The sequence below is a fragment of the Pagrus major genome, chromosome 2 (genome assembly GCF_040436345.1).
Source record: "Pagrus major chromosome 2, Pma_NU_1.0".
NCBI classification, from domain to species: Eukaryota; Metazoa; Chordata; class Actinopteri; order Spariformes; family Sparidae; genus Pagrus; species Pagrus major.
Genome location: NC_133216.1, coordinates 7,925,241 through 7,946,124, shown reverse-complemented (window position 1 = coordinate 7,946,124; position 20,884 = coordinate 7,925,241). Strand labels below are relative to the sequence as shown.

Sequence of the window (20,884 nt, the reverse complement as noted above, 5' to 3'; positions counted from 1 at the left end):
TGCCGGTGGCTCAGCCTGCCGGGCTGAGGACCTCCATGTCTCAGCAGCAGTAAACTCCATACGATGGCTGTTCATCTGCCCTGTTTGCTGTCAACAGTACTTTTACTAATGGCTAGATGAGATTGAACTCATGTTGCTCTCTCCCAGCCTGTTTTCCACTTCACTCACAAACACGCACAATGTAGTTGTCTTTCTCTGGCCTCTTAATCTTAGGTCAGACTTCAGAACAGCTCAGACATAAAGGATGTTCTTTATTAAATCCCCACCTTGCTGTTGGATAGTTGTACTCAACAACTGATGGAGCAAAGATTAGATGTCACCTCAACAAAAGGAACAATCGTGTGACTGATGTTCTCAGTGTCTTGTTTTAAAATTAGTAAATTTCTCCAAAATACCTCCTGTTATGTAGACAGCCAGGCAGGATGACAGTCATTTGCAAAGGTGGCTGTCGGCAAATAATTAAAACCATTGCTTGTAGAGTATGAGCAACAAAAGATTCTCTCTAGGGCTTTGTGATATGACCGAACATTTGAGTGTTAGCATCACCTTATGTAACCCCCGTTTCTCAACCATATGACTTGGGTAAATTGTCTTTGAAGATGCAAGTTGCAATGGCAGCCATTATTTCCTTTCATCTTCATGATTCTTTGCCATATGGTGTTTTCCACCAAGGCTATTTGGCGGATGGTTCAGAGCAAGTGCCTTTTCTTTGCCTTTCGAAAGCCAAATAACTGGCTCTCAGCCAGGAAAACACATTGCTAGTCTAGAACAAAGAACCGTTTACGTCAAGGGGGGAGGGATTATCGTGTGATCACCATTATTAACAACCAGAGCTAGCATAGCAGGTAATCTCCCTTATCCACAGAAGAATAAACGAAAGATTGTCACTATGGATCGATGCCAGCATATTCAAAGCTACATAGCTAGCTAAAGGCTAGGGCTTAGAGAGGCTAATATTATCAGCTTATGTTCAATGTTCAAAAGAATCAAAATGTGGTAGGAAACTACCTATCTTCTTGAGCATAATCGCCGTCCATAGCATCGCAATCAACCACGACGAGCATGTGTTGGACGACTCGTGTGGATGCCAGTGTAGGCATGCAAAGTCAGGAGCACACACAAATAGTCCATGTAGTCTGCCATAGGTGATCCTATTGATTTAGGAAAATTTGAGACGTATACAGTCAGCTAATGACTCTACTTTTGGTGGCTTATAGCCCGGGGAAAAGCAAAATGGTTCCTAGGAGGTTCACCAGTTGAACCAACTCTGAACCAGCACTAGCACTTGGTTGGCATTGGTGGAAAGAGGGTATTTACAGCTCTTAACCGTAGAGTCTTTCCCTACTGTTTGACATGATTCTTGTGTAGCAAAGGTAGTAAAAAAGACGTTTGGTGGTTAGAGTCAGTTGAGGAGATCAGTCTGTGGCATAATTTGCTGGCAAGTATGGTTTTCTAGTCAGCGTCAGGCTCTTCATAACAAACAAACCATGTCCATGCAACAGAAGTAGCCCCTCTTTTAGATACGAGTCAGTTTTGTCTTGACTGGTCGGAGTCTTTATGCTGTTTGGAATCACCTGGTTGTTCATCATGTTCACTCTCCTCCATGTTGGTTTGTGTTGCGTTAAATTTTTCTGTCTGCAATTGGCCGTGCAGGGAAGAAAAAAGAGCTTCATCCACTTGATGAAAAATAAATGAAAGACATTTTTCATGTACATCACACACTCACACACTTATTCTTTCATATCCATTTACAGACTTTTCTTGTTGTCATTGTTGTCACCTGGGACTTCTCTTTTGGTTTATCCTCATTTCCTCAAGCTAAACTCCCATTGACTATAATCAGGACAGCACTCAGATTCCAGTACTTGGGGATTCTAGACCACAACAGAGTAATCAGACCCACCTACACTGTGCCCAGTGACAACAGGAAAAAAAAATGTAATTTGGCACTCTAGAGATCCAAGACTTTCACACTGGTGGGGACTCTGCAGCAACTGCTGCCTTCAAGTGCCCCATGTTGTGCTCCAATTAACCCAGATTCACCCTGTTGTTTGGAGTGAAATACACTCAGAGAAAATGATCATCTGCTCCGACCTTGACTTTCTACTAAAAGCTGTTGACATAGTTTTAGCTCAGCATTTCAACAATCAGTTTATTTACACAAATTCAAAACCCTACAGCATCACACCCACTGCTCCTGTAACTTAGCATGTTCTGCCACACATTGTGTTACAAGTTGTTTTTTTTAATGCAAATTGCAGTTGTGGCTGCTTATGATGATCAGTCACCTTAATTAATAGTTCAAGTGACTAAGATATAATTTCATCCTCCTTATTTAGAGAAAGAAGTATCGAACTAATTAAAAAAAACATGAAATTGCTGCAGATTTTAATTGGTTTCATGGCCATCAAATAAAGTTGAGACATAAAAGAAGTTCCTGCATAGTTTAAATTAGGTTAAATTAAGTGGCTAAGGGATAATTTATTGGTGATTTGGATTATGTGTGCTACACAATGCAGGCCTATTCAAATACTCTTTTATAAAGATGATTTGAAAAATCCCTCTGCTTAAACAGCCAGGGTTAAAATGTTTTAATAAAATAAGAATATTTTTGTGCTTTGCAACAGACAAAACTAATGAATGGGCTTATCAGTCTATTAACAATAGGTGTGTTAAAAGGCAGCAATTGGCCCACAAGCCGCCAGTTGAATGTTTAATTTAATATTCCCAAAAATATGTTGTGCACAAGTTCAAACAAAACAATTTTACTAGAAAGTTGTATCTTTTGTCTACGATTCTGTCACTCTTAGCTACAAATCGACGCAATAGATGGGATTCTTAGTGTGTACATTTTCAATCTCGTGATCAACTATGACGACGCTAAGCCCAGCTGATAATCAGAGAATGTAGGAAAACAAAGCTGTCACTAAACTGACACACAGATGTTCACAGACAGATGATAAATTGGTGCAATTCTAAATGAAATTACGGGAAGCAAAGAAACACAGCATGGCTCCATTAACTGTAAAGATTTCCCCAAATCCTCAGTGGTTGACTCCCCGCTAGAGTGAATCATTATGAAACACCTTTCATCTCCGGTTTCCTGGGGCCTTGTTAGCCACATCTGTATGCTGCAGGCATCCAGGTCAGTGAGGCATAAACACTGTAATCTTTAAATCTTTAGCAGTGTTTCCACAAACAATACACCGACCCTCCTGAAGTCTCAATCACAGTCTGGTCACATGCGGGGAGTTAGTCGTTAATTCTGGTCACATTCCCTCCAGGCCTGCCAGTTCTTACTGGTAGGTTTACACTAATCTCAATTTAAATGCAGCCGAACAGTCAATGCTCCTGTTTAGGTTGTGTAAATAAACACTACTGTGGTTCTCACCTCACAATGTAGGCACAGTAGCTGTAATCGAGGGATGATGTGTTAAACTTAAGTACTAATGGTCCTAAATATTGCTGCTGTTGTCCTTTTAAGGCTCCTTGTATAAACTGTAATTACATCTCTGCTTTCCTGTAGCACATTTTATCACTGAAATGATAAATATGGTGTCTGAGCTGTGAGGAAACAAATATAGACTTACTGTAGATCTGTACTCTCACTGTACATGGCAGGAGATGCCTCAGAAACTCAGACATACCAGGTGGCTGCTGTCTGGTCGCTGTTAGACTGAACGTAATTTTTAGTGAAGCAGAGGAGACTCTCCAGGTGTCACACAGAACAAAACTGGGCATTATGCAGCCGTCGTGTCCTCTCATCGGTCTAACTACAGCTACTCAATCATGTACTATACCCTCAATTATGACATACTCATCCGCATCAGTCTGCAGCAAGATGAAAAAAAGTTTGGTTCCAACTTCTGGCTGATGGTTGATTTTTAAGAGATTCTGGGCTGTGTTTTTATATTGTTGTAGCAAAGATACCTGTGGTGAAGACATTCAGTAACCAAGAAGGCCAGTAATGGCATTTTTGCCTTAAATAGATTCAGTTTTCACATTGTTTTGTAATGGTGGCAATGCAAATATGGGTCTGGATTAGGTAGAAATGAGGAAGTGTTCCACTCTCTCAAGCATGTCAGGAACAAGATATGCTCCCGTGTTACTGTCATAGCACATATCTATCGCAAGACTCTCTTTTTCTTAATTCAGTGATATATGAACTAAATGGAAGCCATATACAAGCAAGCTTTATACATACTGTATAACCACAATTAAGTCTCTCTTAAGACTCTTTCTGTATCTTGCTCATGCTGAATGATATGATCATTTCTACAATATTATGGTTTAAATACAATACTAAGGTTAACGTATGCTCGAATTCATAGGGCATTCAGTTTCTGTAGTTTCAGCGCCTTGACCTCGTTGTGAGTTGTCTCAGACGCTGCAACTGATTTCAAACCTGTTAGATTTTATTGTAGATGGAGCAGTTGGAGACAAGATGAGACAGATGGGAGTAGTCCTCTCATTGAAGCAGTATTCAATGAAGGGTTTTTTGTAACAAAGGCTCAGGGTGGGACAAAATATTGATACGGCAATATATTGTGATACTTTGCCTTTTGAGGGGTATTATGTCTTCAGTTAGACCGATATGGTGATTATTAGATGTCTGTCTTGCAATGTATTGATTATCGCAGATTTGTTGTATCATTATACTATCATATTCATGGGCAACGCACCTGTTTACTGCTGTAACTCAAGTTAACTTATAGCTTTTATTACAAATTGTCATTTGTTTCATTCCCCCAATGCTTCCACGCCTTGTGTAACGTGTGTGCTTGATAAGTGCATTGCAGCAGCTGCTGATAAGGGGGCACAATAGTTTGGGCATAAAAAAAAGCCTTTAAATTTTTGTGGCAAATTCAACAGAGGCTGTGACCATCTAGGGCTGGGTGATATGGCCTTAAAATAATATTGCATTACTTAATATATATTTAGATATTTTGAAGTCTGTTTCAAAAGCACTTCTTAAATGCCAGGTCCGAGTGACAAAATCAAATATCACGATATTTTATATATCTCAATATCAATATTGCAACAATATTGTAGGGATGACTTTTGGTACTTTTACAAAATATTAACACAAAGATATTTTCGATAAATAATCATCAGTAATGTGGATATAATGACTAAGTAGTTAACGACAACAAGTGTTAGAACGAGTAGACCAGTGAGAAAATTACATCACTTTACTGTAATGCAGCCTTTAAGACCAGGAAAAGGCAACACTCATGTTATATCATGATGTAACGATATGCAAAATCTAAGATGATACTCTGTATGGTCTCAAAACTCAATAACGATAATATTGTTTTGATATATTGCCCAGCCTTTGAGTTTGAAAGGCAGAGAAAACCCTGCAATATCAGACTCATTTTCACCAGTGGCTGAGCTCTCCAACTTGAATTGTCTTGTAATCAGTACAACTTATCTGAGATCAGTTGCATAAATTGTGCACCCTGACATCAACAGGCTGGGAGAGGATGTCTGAGCAGTGCCCAGCTAGTACAAATGTGCATTAAAGATTTGCTCATGATCATACATTAAGAAGTAATCAAGGAAACAAACAGATAAACAAGAAGGAAGTTAATATTTCCAAGTTGGCTCATTGTTTCCGTCCCCTCTCCTTTCTCTGTGTGTTCTTCATTAAGACGATTATTGCCTTTTAAAGGGAAAAAGATTAATTCTTTTCTCACTGCCGGTCAGCGTGCAGCACAGTGGTGAGGTTAACTCATCAGTGAAGCGGAGCGGATAGATAGGCATTTGAAGTGTGGTCATTAGCATGGTTCAGCATTGATGTGAAAGCCATTCATCATACTAAATGGACCCACAGAAGCAATAAGCTTCTTTCTTACATATTTCACACCCACCTCCCTTCAACGTTCCACACCCCTGTCCCTTAAATGGCTTGACCTTTATTTTGGTGACATTTTTAAAGTAAAGAAAGAGAGGCCTTAGAATAGTTCCCTGGAGTGACTGTGCCATTTTGTCTCAATGCAAGCTATTGTTTGCATAATATCTCTTCATACATATCTCTTTCCAAGTCGTTCGTTTTAGCAGTCACACATTGAGAATAGACGTGAACTACTGTAAATGGTCATGTTTGTAAAGTTTGGTCTGGTCAACTGATTTTCCAGTCTGCACTCTGATTTGAGATATCTGCATGCCCTTGCTAATTTATTGATTTTCTTCTTTGAGAAAAAAGAAAACTCCTCCGCATAAATTGATTTTTCTTCGCACCTTTTCCCACATTTGTCCTCATTGCTCTATCAAGTAGATGGTTGCATTTTCTTTCCTCAATTTGCATGTCAGGGGTTCAAAACAAAAATCCATATAGTCCCCTCTCTGTTTTTCTGGCAGTTGATTTTTTTTCATAGATCCATAAGTTTTAATGATGTTGCTCCAGAAGTATAGGATTAGATGTTAGCAGACAAAAAATCACACCTTCTTATTGTTATGATTACCAATGACTGATGACTGAAGTGGCCATAATTGTTTTATTGACAGCCTAATATATCAGTCTGAAAATTTACTGTATGTACTATTAATATTCCAACCTTAATGTTTTATTATTATAGGACTATTATTGGATAATTTATTTTACAATTCAGTCATAAAAAATACAACATCCAAATGATTTCAATCAAATACTGTGAAATTCTGTTATCGTCATAGCTTTTTTGCCATTCTTTTCAGTTTTCTTGTCTTTTGTTGGGATACATAATACCCTCTGTGCTTCAAAATATAGGCATTTAAGTATGATTCATTATTTTTTCAGTGAGACATGCCAAAAGGAGTGTGAATCTAATGAAATGAATCTATTGATGTAAAAGATATTTGTGGAAATCTGAGGTCATTTATCCAAGTGCTTTTGTGAATAAGTTATATCATCATTACATAACTTCTCTTTACTGTTGAGCGGTTCAAACACATTCGTCTAGACTGCCTCATTGTTACTGAAAAATAATATATTTTTTAAGAGTGGCTGTGAAGTGCGAGCGGTTGATGGAAAACCCAAGTATTCTGTATGGATACAGTGTTTTGTGTCCAACTCCCTCTGGTGCTGCTAAGCACTTGGCTGCGGAATGGCCAATTCATTGTTTCCTGTGCTTTACTTCTGCATACCAAATTTTTGCATCATACTTTATCCCTTTGACTGCTTTTGGTTTAAAAGTCCACTGCAGGCTTTTCTCATTCTGTAGCTGAACTTTGGTATTGTGGTCTGCACACACAAGTTCACAAGGAGAGGAATACTAACTGGAATAAGACAACAGCTATACTGTCATTTTTATGACATCCACGTTTAGTTTGTTTTCTTGGTTTGGTCTTCTGCTAGTGAATGCAGTGCTGTTTGTTACTGACACTGAACATCAATAGAGCTTCATTCTAACACAAACATTCACCACATAGAGACAGTTTGAGTGCACAAAGTCCTAATAGGTAGGGATGTAAATCACCAGCTTCATTAGGATACGATTTATCAATTCTTTCACCATTGGTTTAAGTCTAGGGGTCAACCGACATGTTTTTTCAGGGCTGATACGGATACCAATTATTGGTAATCAAGGAGACCGACAACCAATAATTGGAACTGATATACATTTGCAGTAAAAATAAAAATCTTAGTCAAGTCAGGTCAAAGTTGAGAATAACCAGTGTTATGATCTAACTAACTACAATTTACTCACGTACTGCACTTAAGTAGGATTTTGAGGTACTTTTTTATTTTTGTTTTCTGTCACTTTATACTTCGACTCCACTAAATTTATTTTATAATTTATTTGATAACTAACTAAGTTAGTAGTAACTTTGCAGATTCAGATTATTCAGTGTTGATAGGTCATTACTTGTGACGTGTAACCAATCAGACAGTGTTGTGAGCAGGACGTTGAGTGGGACCACAGCATACAGACAGAGAAAGGATGCTGCATCAGAGCCAAAGTAGTGCGTTTTTAAATTAATTTTATTGGCCAAACAAAACACCCATAATAGGAAAAATGCTGAATATTGGGCCCGATAATCAGCAAAGCCGATAATTCGTCTACCACATTTATGTCACTGCACCTCCCAACAGAACAGCACAGTTGAATTTCAGCCTGCATTCATGTTTTTTTCAGCATCATACTGCTGAAGCATGAGCAACAAGTTGGTGGACTGCTGGATGAGATGCCCTGTTTGTTGACCCGGCTTTTCTCCAAAATCCCAAATATTTCCACACTGCTGATTGATTTGCTGAGATGGGAGTAAAACATGCTCATCATCTAGTTCTTGGCTGCTTGCCATCACCTGGCGCTAGCACCGGGCTTGGACGAACGTGACGTGATGGGAATTTCAAAATACAGGCATATCCTAAATATGATGACATAGATTAATGTTTTGACTTTGTATCGACGTTGGATCATTAAACACTGAATTGATAGATTTAATCTGGATTGTTGGATTGTTACACCTCTAGGAATAGGCAAACATTAGATGAGTGTATCTGGGCTTTTATCAAGCCAGTGCCTTCTCTGATCATGATGATCATGACTGGACAATACAGCAAACAGTGTAGTGTCATTTCAATCACTTGTAGGAGCAAAACAGCTTTTCTGAAGTTCGAATCTTATTATATTCATTTGAAAATATCAGGCTGGACAATACTGTTCACATCTGGCAGACTAGATAAATGTGTCTTTGAACCTGGATCACTTCTCATTTTATTCATTTACCAATATCAGGGAGGACACCCTTCCTCTCCACGTCTGCCCCTCAGAGACTCCCTCACTGCAACGTCCGCACTCCGCCAGCAGTCTTCGTAAATAGGACATCAGTTCTATTTATTTTCACCCAATTTAGTGCCCACTGTAGGCTTCCCGCGGAAACTGTCTCAAGTCCAATCTTTGCTGCCTGTCACCATGGCGACGGCGAGCCTTCAGCCCCGGCCTAATCAGAAGCAGTTGAAAGTGGAGGGACTCTTGAGGGCTCGGATGCAACTCTCTTAATTCTCCGCCTCATAGCGGTGACGCACAAATGAATTTTCTCTCAGGGGGAAAAAAACGCACTTGATTGAGGCTCATAACCCTATCATGCTGAAAGAGAGGATCCACAGGGGTGAAAAATTAAACCAAGCACACACCTTAATTGCTTTCACATAAACAATTTTTGGTTTTGCTGCACAGTTAAATAAATGGCTGCTTGGTGGTTCGCTATTCCCAACACATTAAGAAATCACTGTAATGGCTCAGGTTCTTTCATTTCCTCAGACACAACAGGCTCTGTTGGATTATCTGTAGCATCACACAATCTCATCTCTCCAGGTCAGACAGGTGAAAGTGACAATAAGCCTGTGAGCAGTTCACTGAACCTCAGGCCAATGTGCAAGGTGACTGAAAGACATTATTGCTAATCTAGTTTCACCTCTGGTTTATTAACGGCGAGGCCTTCTGTCTAAGTCTCTGTAGAGTGAGAGGAGCTGGCTGTCACTCACTGCCCCTGTGTAACCACCCTGACAGGTCTGCCAGCTTGAGCTGCATAGATACCAGTTCGAGCCTAATTAAAGTGGTATTACTCTCCTGCCTCACATTCTAGTGTTGTTTCTATAACCTTCCTCTCAGGTTTTGCAAATCATCGAGCCACAGCTCCACTGAGCTTCAGAGCGTCTTAATAATTCAGAGCAGATATTCTTAATTGAAATTACATGATTAGCCAAAGCTGCAGGAGGCAGGTTTTCCTCCTTCTGTGAGCACCTCTCTGGGGAACATGGAAATGGGTCAGCTTTACCTGCGTCTGCAAAACCCTGATTTGGACCAGCATATTGCATCATACAACATGGATTGTTGGCTGCTGAAATTGCTTCTCTCCCTTACACTGGGCTTATAGACGGCCAAGATTTCTTTTTCATAAGAAGTCTGTGTGTGTGGAGCAATTGTGTAGAACAAGTAATCTATTAGTTGTAAATGATCAGTTTAATCACCAACTATTCTGGTAATTGATTAAATCCTTTGAGTATTTTTTTTTAAGAAACAAAGTCAAACTTTTTCTTTCTTAACGGCCTGCTGATCGACTCGATTTTTGGGGCCTGATACAGATCATTGAGCAAAAATTCAGATTTCCATATATCAACCAATAAACACAATTTTTTTCCAGTGATTCCTTAAATGTGGCTATCCAACGCTTATCCAACACGCATATTTTACAGTTTATCAATGAAATGTATTGACCAAAATGACATCAGTGCGCTGAAACAGTAAACATCAGTGGAAATTTAGTAATTATAAATTACCCCAAGGAACTTTTTCTGCAATATAATCCAATGAAAAGTTTTTTTATATCACTTCAAAAGAAAAGAAAAAGGAATAATCAATAATGAAATTAATTGTAAGGTGCAGCCCTATGCGTGTGTGTCTGTGTTTGTGTGACCCTGCAATTCAGTGCATTCACACTGTATAGAACTTCTGCAGCTCTTTGATGTTGAATTATGGTGCATTCAAAGAAATGTCAGCATCTTTAATTCCATTTGCGTTCGAGTCGAAACGGCGTGAATACCAATTGGTGAGGTGGGTGTGCAAAGATAAGTGCTTAAGCCGACACTCGACATGCTGACTGACAACTTGTCTTTTTTACTATGACTGTACACAGAGCTCAGACACTTGTAGCACCTGAAAGACTTCAGTTAGAGCCCATCATTTTTCCATTTCCACCCTTTGGTGAGACACAGAGACAGAAAAAGAGCATCCTGTACGTGGAATAATTAGTTGGGTATGACATCCCATATGCTGAGCTCCTAGCCGAGAAAATACACACTTTGGGTCATCTATCCCATATGGATGAATACACTTAGAGGGTGTCATCATCATAGCATCAATTAACGGTTCGCCCATCCATAAAAAATGCAGACTTGTAGGCTGTGGAGATTTGCCTTAATGATGAAGCATCAACAGGTGCAGACTAATAAGCTAAAAATAATTCAGGACATTTTGTCTGTGATAAATATTCCATGCTTTTAGTATTTACTCATGAATCAAGATAAGTTTGAAATTATTGGGTCCAACAGCAACTGTGAAAAACAGGCACAACACAGATTGTATGGCAGATTCACGGCAACATGGTGACCACATGGCAGGAACAGTCCTGCGATGATAAACTCCTGCAGAATGCATAATATGATTCCTTAGAAAAATACTGATCCATCTGATGCCATTTTAGTTTAATAAAGTCCAAGGACAGGCTGAAACTTTTATTACCCAGTCATTTCTGATCTTTATCTGTATAACCTTGTTCTCAGTCATGCCTTGAGGGTAATCAAAGCATCTTTTCAAATGCCTAAAAAATGCCTTTTGAGTTTGATAATTCAATTAATACATAGATACAATTCCCCCAACAACTTAAAGCAACATTTTTATTAAATTACATTTTATTTTTAATTAAATTATACCTGATAGATAGATTAAATACTAAGAGGGCAAATTCCTTTCATTGACTTTGCAAGCACAGAATCTGCACACTCAAATACAGTAGGCGGTGGTATGGACCTTTTGAAGCTGGTTTGCAATCTGCCAATCAATACAGAAGAGAGCCAAACATGTCGTAGCCAGTGTGGACCTTCTTTACAGTTTCAGAGAAAGACGACACAATTGCAATTTACTGAACATGTTCCTCAAGGGTTCAGAGAGGAGGGAAAAGGCTACGAGTTTTAACACAGCAAACCTTATCAGAGCCGTGGATTATTAAATCATCCATCTTTGCTCACTACATCTTAGCCTTTTTACCCCCTCAGGTTTGCATAGAACTACAGGTTAGGAACTTCTTTTTAAAATAAAAAAATATATACAATAAGCAGTTGTCTGATCAGTATCAGCCATGAGAAATAGTTAATTAGTAGCAGTACTGACTGAAAAAAATCCATATTGTGCATCCCTGTTTGTTAAATTAACATTTTGTTTCTTCGAATGTTCTGATTCATTTTCATCTGAATTTATAACATGTCTTTCTCAAAGCAGCAATTTTATTGTGCAGATTACTGATAGTGCTATCATCTCTGAGTCTCAGTGAGAAAGGATTTAGCCAAGGAGCTCAGTCTCACCAGCACACTGAGCTGCCGTTGGGTTCAACTGTGGTAAACAGACCACGGCTAGCAGTGTTCTATCATCAGAAACCATCAGGACTAGAAGTCAGAGATAGGCGCACAATAAATGAGTGTACAGTCACATTCTTTAGCTTTCAGTGCTCCCTGCTGTTACAGTATTTTAGATAAGTCCCGGAGAAGCCGCAGGGAGTCTGAAAGAAAATGTAACTTTTAATTCTCTGGAGTTTTGGAAGGAGTGAAAATGTACCTTGCATGTTTTGTCTTGGCCTCTTGTTGTTTCCATAGTTTCCCCTAAACATGAGAGTTTAACAGTTCAAGGTGTTGACAGTAACACATTTTAATTGCATTAAGCATTGCTTGGCTAAGACACACCAAAAATAAAAGGAAATTTATAAAAACAAGGCTTTGGCAGTAACCTTTGTCCACATTTAGATGTGAGATGCGAGACCTATTTTACAATATTTCAAAATACATTTAAATTGTTGCAGATGTGAAACAGAGAGGCATCTGATTTATATTCAGACAATTACTTTCTAAAAGCACCATTTGCAGTAATCACATCTTCAAGTCCTCAATGCTTTTTCCATCCACTGCACCTCCTGTCAGATTGGAGGGGTACAGTCAGAAGAATTGCAGTCTTCAGGTCTCCACAGATTTTCAAACAGCTTCACCTCCAGACCTCTGTCGGTGCCTGGGTCACTAGACACTCAGATTTTTGTCATGAAGCCACCACAGAATTGTCTTTTCTGTGTGGTGAAAGGTCCCTGTCATGCCGAAAGATGAATCCATTCTGACGTCATCTGCCTCTCTTTAAAGACCTCTCTCTTGTTTATTGTTTCCTCTATTCCTCTTTTGGTAATGCTGCAACCACCTTCTTTGTTGGAACAGGTGATGAGTCGTAGCCGCTTGTTGTCGCTTGGTTTGCCACATTGTGTTCAGGCCTAGGTTCCATTTTGTTCTCAACAGACAACAGAATATTTTCATCTTGTGCTGTCAGGTTAAATAAATTAAATAAACTCCAGGCAGGCTGCCATATGCCTTTAATTTAGGAGAAGAATCTATATAGCTATTCTACCAACAAGGCCTAATTAATGGAGTGTTACAGAGATTGTTGTGTCTCTGACAGGTTCTCCATCTCTGCAGAGGAACTGCAAGTGGCCATTTGGTCCTAATGAAGCTCTAACAAACAGTCCCAGTCAATCGAAACACTTTTCGATACTGTTTTTATATCCTTCCCTAAATTTTTTGCCTTAACCAGTTATCCTTAAGTTCTGCTGACAGTTGTGTGGACTTCATAGTTTAAAGTTTTGTCGGACTTGTCAACTGTTGGAACTTATAGAGGTCGAGATGTGTTTGTGCTTTCACATTTAATTAACTGAATCTCAAGATCCCAAGGAAAGCAAAATAAATGTAAGCTAAATGTGTGCCATAATAATGGGTCGGAATATACGGTACAGTTTCCACTTTATTAGGACACCTACAGTCTAATGCAATCCAATACAGCCGTTCTGCCTTAAAGAAAACCTTTTTTTAAATGTAGTCCAGTACAACACCTACCTCAATAACAAACATACCACTGAACTTATACATTTCCCACAATGTCACCAAAAAGTGAAAATAATGAGCTTTGTAAAGATATCTGTCAGAGCCGTTGTATTGGATTGTATTAGACTGTAGAAATACCTCATGAATTGTAAACTCACCATAATGTTTCTATTTTGAAGCCTCAAGATTGGCATGACCAGCATTGCCATCTTGTTTTTTTTGAGCCTGAGCCAGTGTTGTGGGGACAAGTTAACCCACTTTGTCTCAACATCCTCTCATGGTGGGAGCAGAGAAATTGCTATGTTATTATTCTATGTTATTATTATTATTATTATTATTATTATTATTATTATTATTATTATTATTATGTTTCTGGAGTTGAAGATGAACAAACCCACATTCCAGTTTTCTTAATTGTTGAGGGGAGATTTGATTCACATTTTAATCCAAAAGTAAAGTTAATCCAGTAGGTCTTGACATCCTCAGATGGTGTTAGTTCTTGCAGCCAACAATAGATAGATTGCTTTGCTCACACCTCCCACATCATCATATACAGCCTATTCGCTAGGATATAATGTTAGCAGTTAACGTTTCTGCAAACCACAGATACATCCAGATGTGACCTTGTTTGTGATGACAGATTTTTGTGTTTTGAAGGAGACCTCGGGACACAGCTTGAACTCATCTGTGGATTTGCAAAAAAAAGGACCTCAGGTTACATTTATTCTGCCGATTGGGTTGTTGTATAACAATGGCTGCAAGGTAAATTTACAGAGTTTCAATGGGCGGGACTTCACGTACCTTCAGGATGGTCTCCTAACTGGAGGTGGTGCTGTGTTACATAGTGACATAGCAAAGTAATGGAAGTAAAGGCTGGCCATAAAGAAGGTGTTTCAGACAGAACAGGAGCAGAGTGTCCCTTTGCCATGGACTTTGGGCTTGTAACTTTGCAGGTGTTTTAAAATACAAAAAAAAGTTAGATAAGACATGGAATAACCCATAAAGAGGAATATGGTGTCTTTATTAATTTTTGGCACTCTGCTTTTATTAAACAGGTCACGAGGGGGAGAAAGGAAAAGATAGATGGATATGAAGACGTGTTGTTTATTTAAGTGTGCAATGCAACCAAGTTAATGGAGCAGAAATTAACTAAACAGGAGACTTGGAGCATATAAAGTTTTAGTATACTCATTTACAGTCTTTTACTATGTTAAAACTAATGTTTTTATGGTTGTAATATGTAAACAGACTGCAGCAGTTTGCCCCTGTATACAAGAATTTGGACATGTACTTTGATTATAGGGCTCTTCTCTTATATAGCTCTTCTCTCCATGTGTTAAGTGTGTAATCAGTGATTTCATGTCTTTATTTACCTCTTGTAACATAATGGGAGAAAATTATTCCGGGGTTCTGAATCTGCAATTACACCACTTCTCAGGATTGTGGTGTGCCTGTGAATAGTATGATTAATAGAAACAGCCTTGAAGACTGATAAGATTTAGTCTAGACATCATGGCTTTTTTCTTTGCGTGCAGTATTGGGTGGTATGTGTTTGACTGCCTCTGGAACCATTAAACGTCTCTTCTTGATTATCAGTTTATAATGTTATATTGTTCTGTTGGTATTCTTCAGTCTTTATTGGTATTCTGTCTGGCACAAAGTAAGAACCATATAAAAACATGGTGTTAGTGGGAAAACACTGTGTTGACACTGTTAATTTATAAAAGCACCACAATCTTCCTGTCCTTGTCGAAACAATAAACTGAACGTAAATAACTTTTTCTCATCTTCACATCTTGGTGCTGCACTTAAAGTTGTTGAACTTATTCATCATTGATAGCAAGACTTTTGCACCTTCACTGGAATTCATAAATAATCTTGAAGAAAAGTAGAGCCCAACAGTTGCTGTATAGACTCCATTATAAGGTTTTTGTCCTTGGCATAGCTGTATCTTATATTGTTAGTATAATGACAAGTATGATTGATTTAGTTTCTTTGGAATCTTGTTTGCAATTTATTACTTAACTTGAGTTTTCTCAAGTATGTTTTACTCCATTCACTAAAAGAGGTCATATTATGCTAATTTCCAGGGTCATACTTTTATTTGGGTGTTCTGGTAGAAGAGGTTTACATACTTCAATTTTCAAAAAACACATTCATTTTCTCATATGGTGCATTGCTGCAGCATCCCTTTTCACGCTGTGTCTTGAACGCTCCATTTTAGCTACAGAGGGAGACATCGACTCCATGGTGAGAGTTGCACATGCGCATTACTTAACGGGCAGGATGTAGCCAGTCAGTGGCAGAGTAGCGAGGGTCACGCTGAGTAAGTAAAGTTGGTAACCACGGCTGCGGTACAGCCATATAAGTTATGGAAGTGAAGGCTTGACTCCAAACCAGGTGTCTCAGGCAGTGCATGAGCAGAGTTTTCTGTTGGAGAGAGTAACTCCCTTTGGCGTTGACTTTGGGCTTTTTCACTTTCAGACCTTTTATATGCACACAAATGCTACATAACACAATAAAAGAAAGGCAAAAACCCCAAAAGCATAATATGACCTCTTTAAGCAGTTGTAACAATGGACTTGTGCGGGGTTTTGGATAAGTTTGTGTAAATATTTATTAGTATGACTGACCTTTTTGGGCAGGATCAGAGGTTTTGGTAGCAAACTGATATTATACTGTCAAATATAATCCTCACTGCCCAACAGACTTGGCCACCAGATGCAGCATGTTTTACTCAACAGAAGGATAAAGCAACAAAATGTTAGTGTCTTGTGTTTGGCTTTTTCCTGGTGGACATGCTTGGTGGCATTTGGCAGTGGTGGGAGGAGTAGGCAGTTTGGCGTTGGGGATTGTCCGTATACCAATAACGAGCTTTCTACCAGTTTGTTAATTTAACATACCAATTAACATTGTGACTGTATCTAGAAGACAGACGTGTTACAGCTTGTTTGGCCTTATAGGAGTCGTCTGCACATTTTGGCTGACTCAGAGTGCACATTACACCCACCCCATGAGTTTTCAAGCTGTGAAATTCTTCTTATTGTTAGTGCCTCACTGCCCTTTGTGCTCATTCATAAAGATGTCGGCATTGCCCTGTGGTTTTATGTAACATGCAGGCAATAACTTTTTCATTTTTCCAGAATAAACTGCCTCAGTAAATTGCTGAAAATAAAAAAATATTTTAAGATTAACTGTCACTTGTACTGGATCTACATACCTGCAACATCACTTAGGCCTATTCCACACGTACACGTTTTAGGACTGTTATGATAATCTCTGTCCATAAAACAGACCTGACAAACTTAAACATCATCATAACACATACTCCATGTTCACATTTGCTAAAGATGCTACGTACACTGATAAACATGGGTGTTTGCCTCATCGTTTCCAAAGATCTCTGTCTCTGCCCATTGAGACATAAACACTGGAAACAGAGTTTCTGAATATCTTCAACCTGGAAGGAGTTTTCCAAAAGCTTTGTTTTTAGTGACCTAAAAATTTATGTGTGTACAAAAGGCCAAGAGGCATTGTAAAAGCTTTGTTTTAAGAAATACCTATGCACGTGTGGACAGGGCCTTAAATGTGTGGCACAACTTTGTTTGACAAGTTTTACTTCTTTGGATTAGTTTGAATGCATCATTTCCCATGAAGCCTTACTCATTTTCCACCTGAAACTTTTTAATGTACATTGAAGTGTGTTATACCTAAGAGAGTATAAAACATTTCTGTGGAGGTCTGCACAACAACTGCATTCGGGAAGGAGGAAAAACTGTCTCTCCAATCTTAAAGTCCTTGCAGTCCACTGACACACATCATTGTAATGTAATTTCACCAAGATCTGATGATGATTGAGGTGAGGCTCCATTTTTAACTCCATGGACGAGTCTCTTCCCACTACTTTTGATCTCACCTAGCTATTACCTGTCAATCACAGTAATGTGCAGTGGGTATCTAGGCCCATTTTCCAGCTGCTTGCTTTGATGCCCACCAGCAAGTTGTTGTCAGTGCTCTCCTCATATACCATGCACTTCTTTAGAGGCCTAATTTCATGCTTGATGAACTTGAAGAACTGCATTATTGATTGTTGTTTTCTACTTTCTTAATAGTGATTATCATTTGTGACTCACAAGCGGCAGCGGGGCAATAGGGACTCCCCCTCCCCTCCTCTTTTCATTAAATGCCCGGCTATTTTATTTTCATGGGTGCTTAAATTCTGATCAAAACCTTTTAAGGAGGAAAAGGGATCTCCACTTTTTTCTTCCAGTGCTGGCCAGCCCTTTAACATCAGAGCAGTGACCCGAAAAATATATGAAAGCGTTCTCTTGGTTAATTTCCCCTCGGAGAAGGAACCTGATCAAGACCAGAGGTGAAAGCTGGGTCAAACAGCAACACTCAGAGTGAAAGTTTAGTTCAGATCCATGTCATGCCATGCTGCGCGTGGAAGGTATAAAAATCCAATCTTTTCTTACATTACCCTTCTGTCCCATCTTACTCTGCAGTTGGTGGGTGGTGAGTTTGATCTGGAGACCAACTTCATTATCCAGGATGCGGAAAGCATTGGCTGCATGGTGGAGCTGCTGGAGCACTGTGATGTCACCTGCCAGGCTGAAATCTGGAGCATGTTCACCGCCATCCTCCGAAAAAGTGTTAGAAACCTACAAACGAGCACTGAGGTGGGACTCATCCAGCAGGTGCTGCTCAAAATGAGCTCAGTGGATGACATGATTGCAGGTATGATAATGGTGTGAGCAGGCTTTTTTCTCCTCAGTGGTAGGGGTAGTACATGTATGTTTATTTTCACATTGATTCTGTTATCATGTTAAAGTTCCCATTTTAAGGAAAGTAAGATTTGAATGTGTTTTTTGATTATAAAGCAGATCTAGGTACCATAGAAATACTGTGAAAGTATCAAAACAATGGCCCAAATTCAAGTACGGTTTAAACAGATGGTGCTCTCTTAATTTTAGCTTTAATAAGACGACAATTTGTCTGTATCTTTTAACGGATGGACCATTGTATCTTTTAACGGACCATATGTCTTAAAACTTTAAACTTTTAAAACTATTAATGTCCCTGTTAGTTTTGTCTCTGTTTAGATACGTTTAAAATATGGAAGCAATGAAAGAGCTATGAATAAGAAAACAGTGTTTTAATATTACAGCCATTTAATCACTATCATTCCCTTGTTTGTCAGTAATTGAAGCAATTCATTTTTTTTAAAAGTCACAATGACAAAATTAATCTTGATTTTAAACAATATTGCTTTACTTTATAATTGATAGTAGGTAGGTATTTGCTTCACATAAATGGTACTCTTTCACATATTGGATCTAGAATGTCATATATATTTAGTGAGTCCCCTTCCAGTCGAAAATGTTTCTTTTTCGTCTTTTTCCAGAAGTTGAATGTTTTTCAAATCTCACTATGTAGAATCATCTATGTGTAGAGTTTGGCACAAGCAGGCTGTTTTCACATTCATTGTTCAACAGTGATGTGTACATTTTCTCTGGGCTCATTTAAAAATCTGATTTTAAGAAGCGAACCTACAGGCATGATCTGTGGCATCACAAATAGTTTGTAAGCCAGTCCTGGTCCAATATTCAACATACACAAGTGAGATATGGAAACAGTGCACATATGCTGAGAATGGACTTTACAGTGAAGTAGGAGACATCTTGTGTCCATGTGTTAAACTTTTGAAATTAAAGATTATGCATATTCATACAATATGGATTTTTCAATGAAAGAGAAAGAGTAGATGCCATTTAATGATTTTAATGTGGAAAATGTCCTTTTTCCCCCTGTAAAAACCATGCCACACTTGAGAGAATGGTTTTATCTATGTCTTAATACATGTGTGGAGGGAGTCTTTAATAATAAACTACAGTTGTCCCCCCCTGGCTGTAAGACCTTAGGATGTTCTTTTGAATAAAGCTTGACACGTTGCCATGAGATTTGGTACAGGTATTCATTTATTTATGGGTCATTAATTATTCAGGGGTTAATCGCTGTGTAGTGGTCACTGTGTAGGCACTTCCTGAACATTTTGTCCAGCACCAGCCTCAGGTCAGAATTTCCCCTTGACCAACACTTGATTTATTAACAAGGTGCAGTATGTGAAATGAATTGGATTTGGTTTTCCATGACATATTGTAGTTGGTCACACTGTGGTTTTAGACAAGTAGTTGGGATTTCTTTAGTCTTGTTATTTGATCAGAGCACCTATAATCTGTATTCAGGTCACTGTGTGGTTGTCTGTGGAAGTCAGTGTCACTTTGATATTTTGCACTGTGCAAATTATATCCATACCTTGTGTAACCTGTAAATTATGTTTCGGCTGATGAAATTCAAATGCATTTTCCCAGCAGTGTTGCTGCGCCTCTGAGTTTAACAATTTAGACATCACTTTGATTTACAAGTCAGTTTCCATGTAATTGTAGTGGAAGTGTTTCTGTGACAGATTTAATGGAATTTCACAGACAATGAACTCAGTGAGAACTAAAGCGAAACTGTTTTTTATTATCTCTGGAGTTGATGCATATGAATACTTTTCACCATGAGGACCTCCTGTGCAGTGTGGATGAAATGTAATATCTGTATAATGCAGCAATTTCATGATTGCGCTCTCGCTCCTCTTGTTTATGTGTGTTTTGTGATGTGTGCATGATATCTTGCCTTTAAAGACTTGCTAGTGGACATGTTGGGAGTGCTGGCCAGCTACAGCATCACAGTGAAGGAACTGAAGTTGCTCTTCAGCATGCTACGAGGGGAAGGAGGCCTCTGGGTAAGTGATAGCACAGTGCGGATGCAGTGAGTTAGACTCAAGTTTTTTTTTTTTTGTGGTTTGACACTGTCACTTGAGTTGCCACCAGAGAGCCATCACACTGATATGTTTGAGGCTTGTTCTGTAATTGACTTACTGCAGGATGAAGTAACTGACAGTGTATTGACTGCATTCTAAACTGTCAGAGAGAAGGCCTTGACTTTCTTGCTCTGACTCTTTTCATCACCTGTGCAGCCGAGGCATGCGGTCAAAATGTTGTCGGTGCTGAATCAGATGCCCCAGAGACACGGTCCAGATGCCTTCTTCAACTTTCCTGGTCGCAGTGCAGCAGTAAGCTTTCACTCTTTTCCACTCTGCAGTCAATTTTAAAAATGGCATTAAGTGTTAACTACTTTTCTTGGACAATATATTGCCCCAAACATAATTCCATTAAACAACATTATTGTCATTTCAAGACCATTTTATCTCACTGATATGGT

General features: G+C 38.8%; 1 protein-coding gene across 5 annotated transcripts in view; it reads left to right on the top strand.

Annotated features, from left to right (window-relative positions):
* Window positions 1-20,884, top strand: part of nbeab (neurobeachin b) — a 228,043-nt gene that overhangs the window by 37,816 nt on the left and 169,343 nt on the right. For all 5 annotated transcript variants that reach the window (XM_073492021.1, XM_073492013.1, XM_073492028.1 and 2 more), the window contains exons 2-4: window positions 18,121-18,352; window positions 20,305-20,405; window positions 20,640-20,735. In XM_073492021.1, the coding sequence (XP_073348122.1) occupies window positions 18,121-18,352; window positions 20,305-20,405; window positions 20,640-20,735 (429 nt within the window). The remainder of the gene's footprint in view (window positions 1-18,120; window positions 18,353-20,304; window positions 20,406-20,639; window positions 20,736-20,884) is intronic.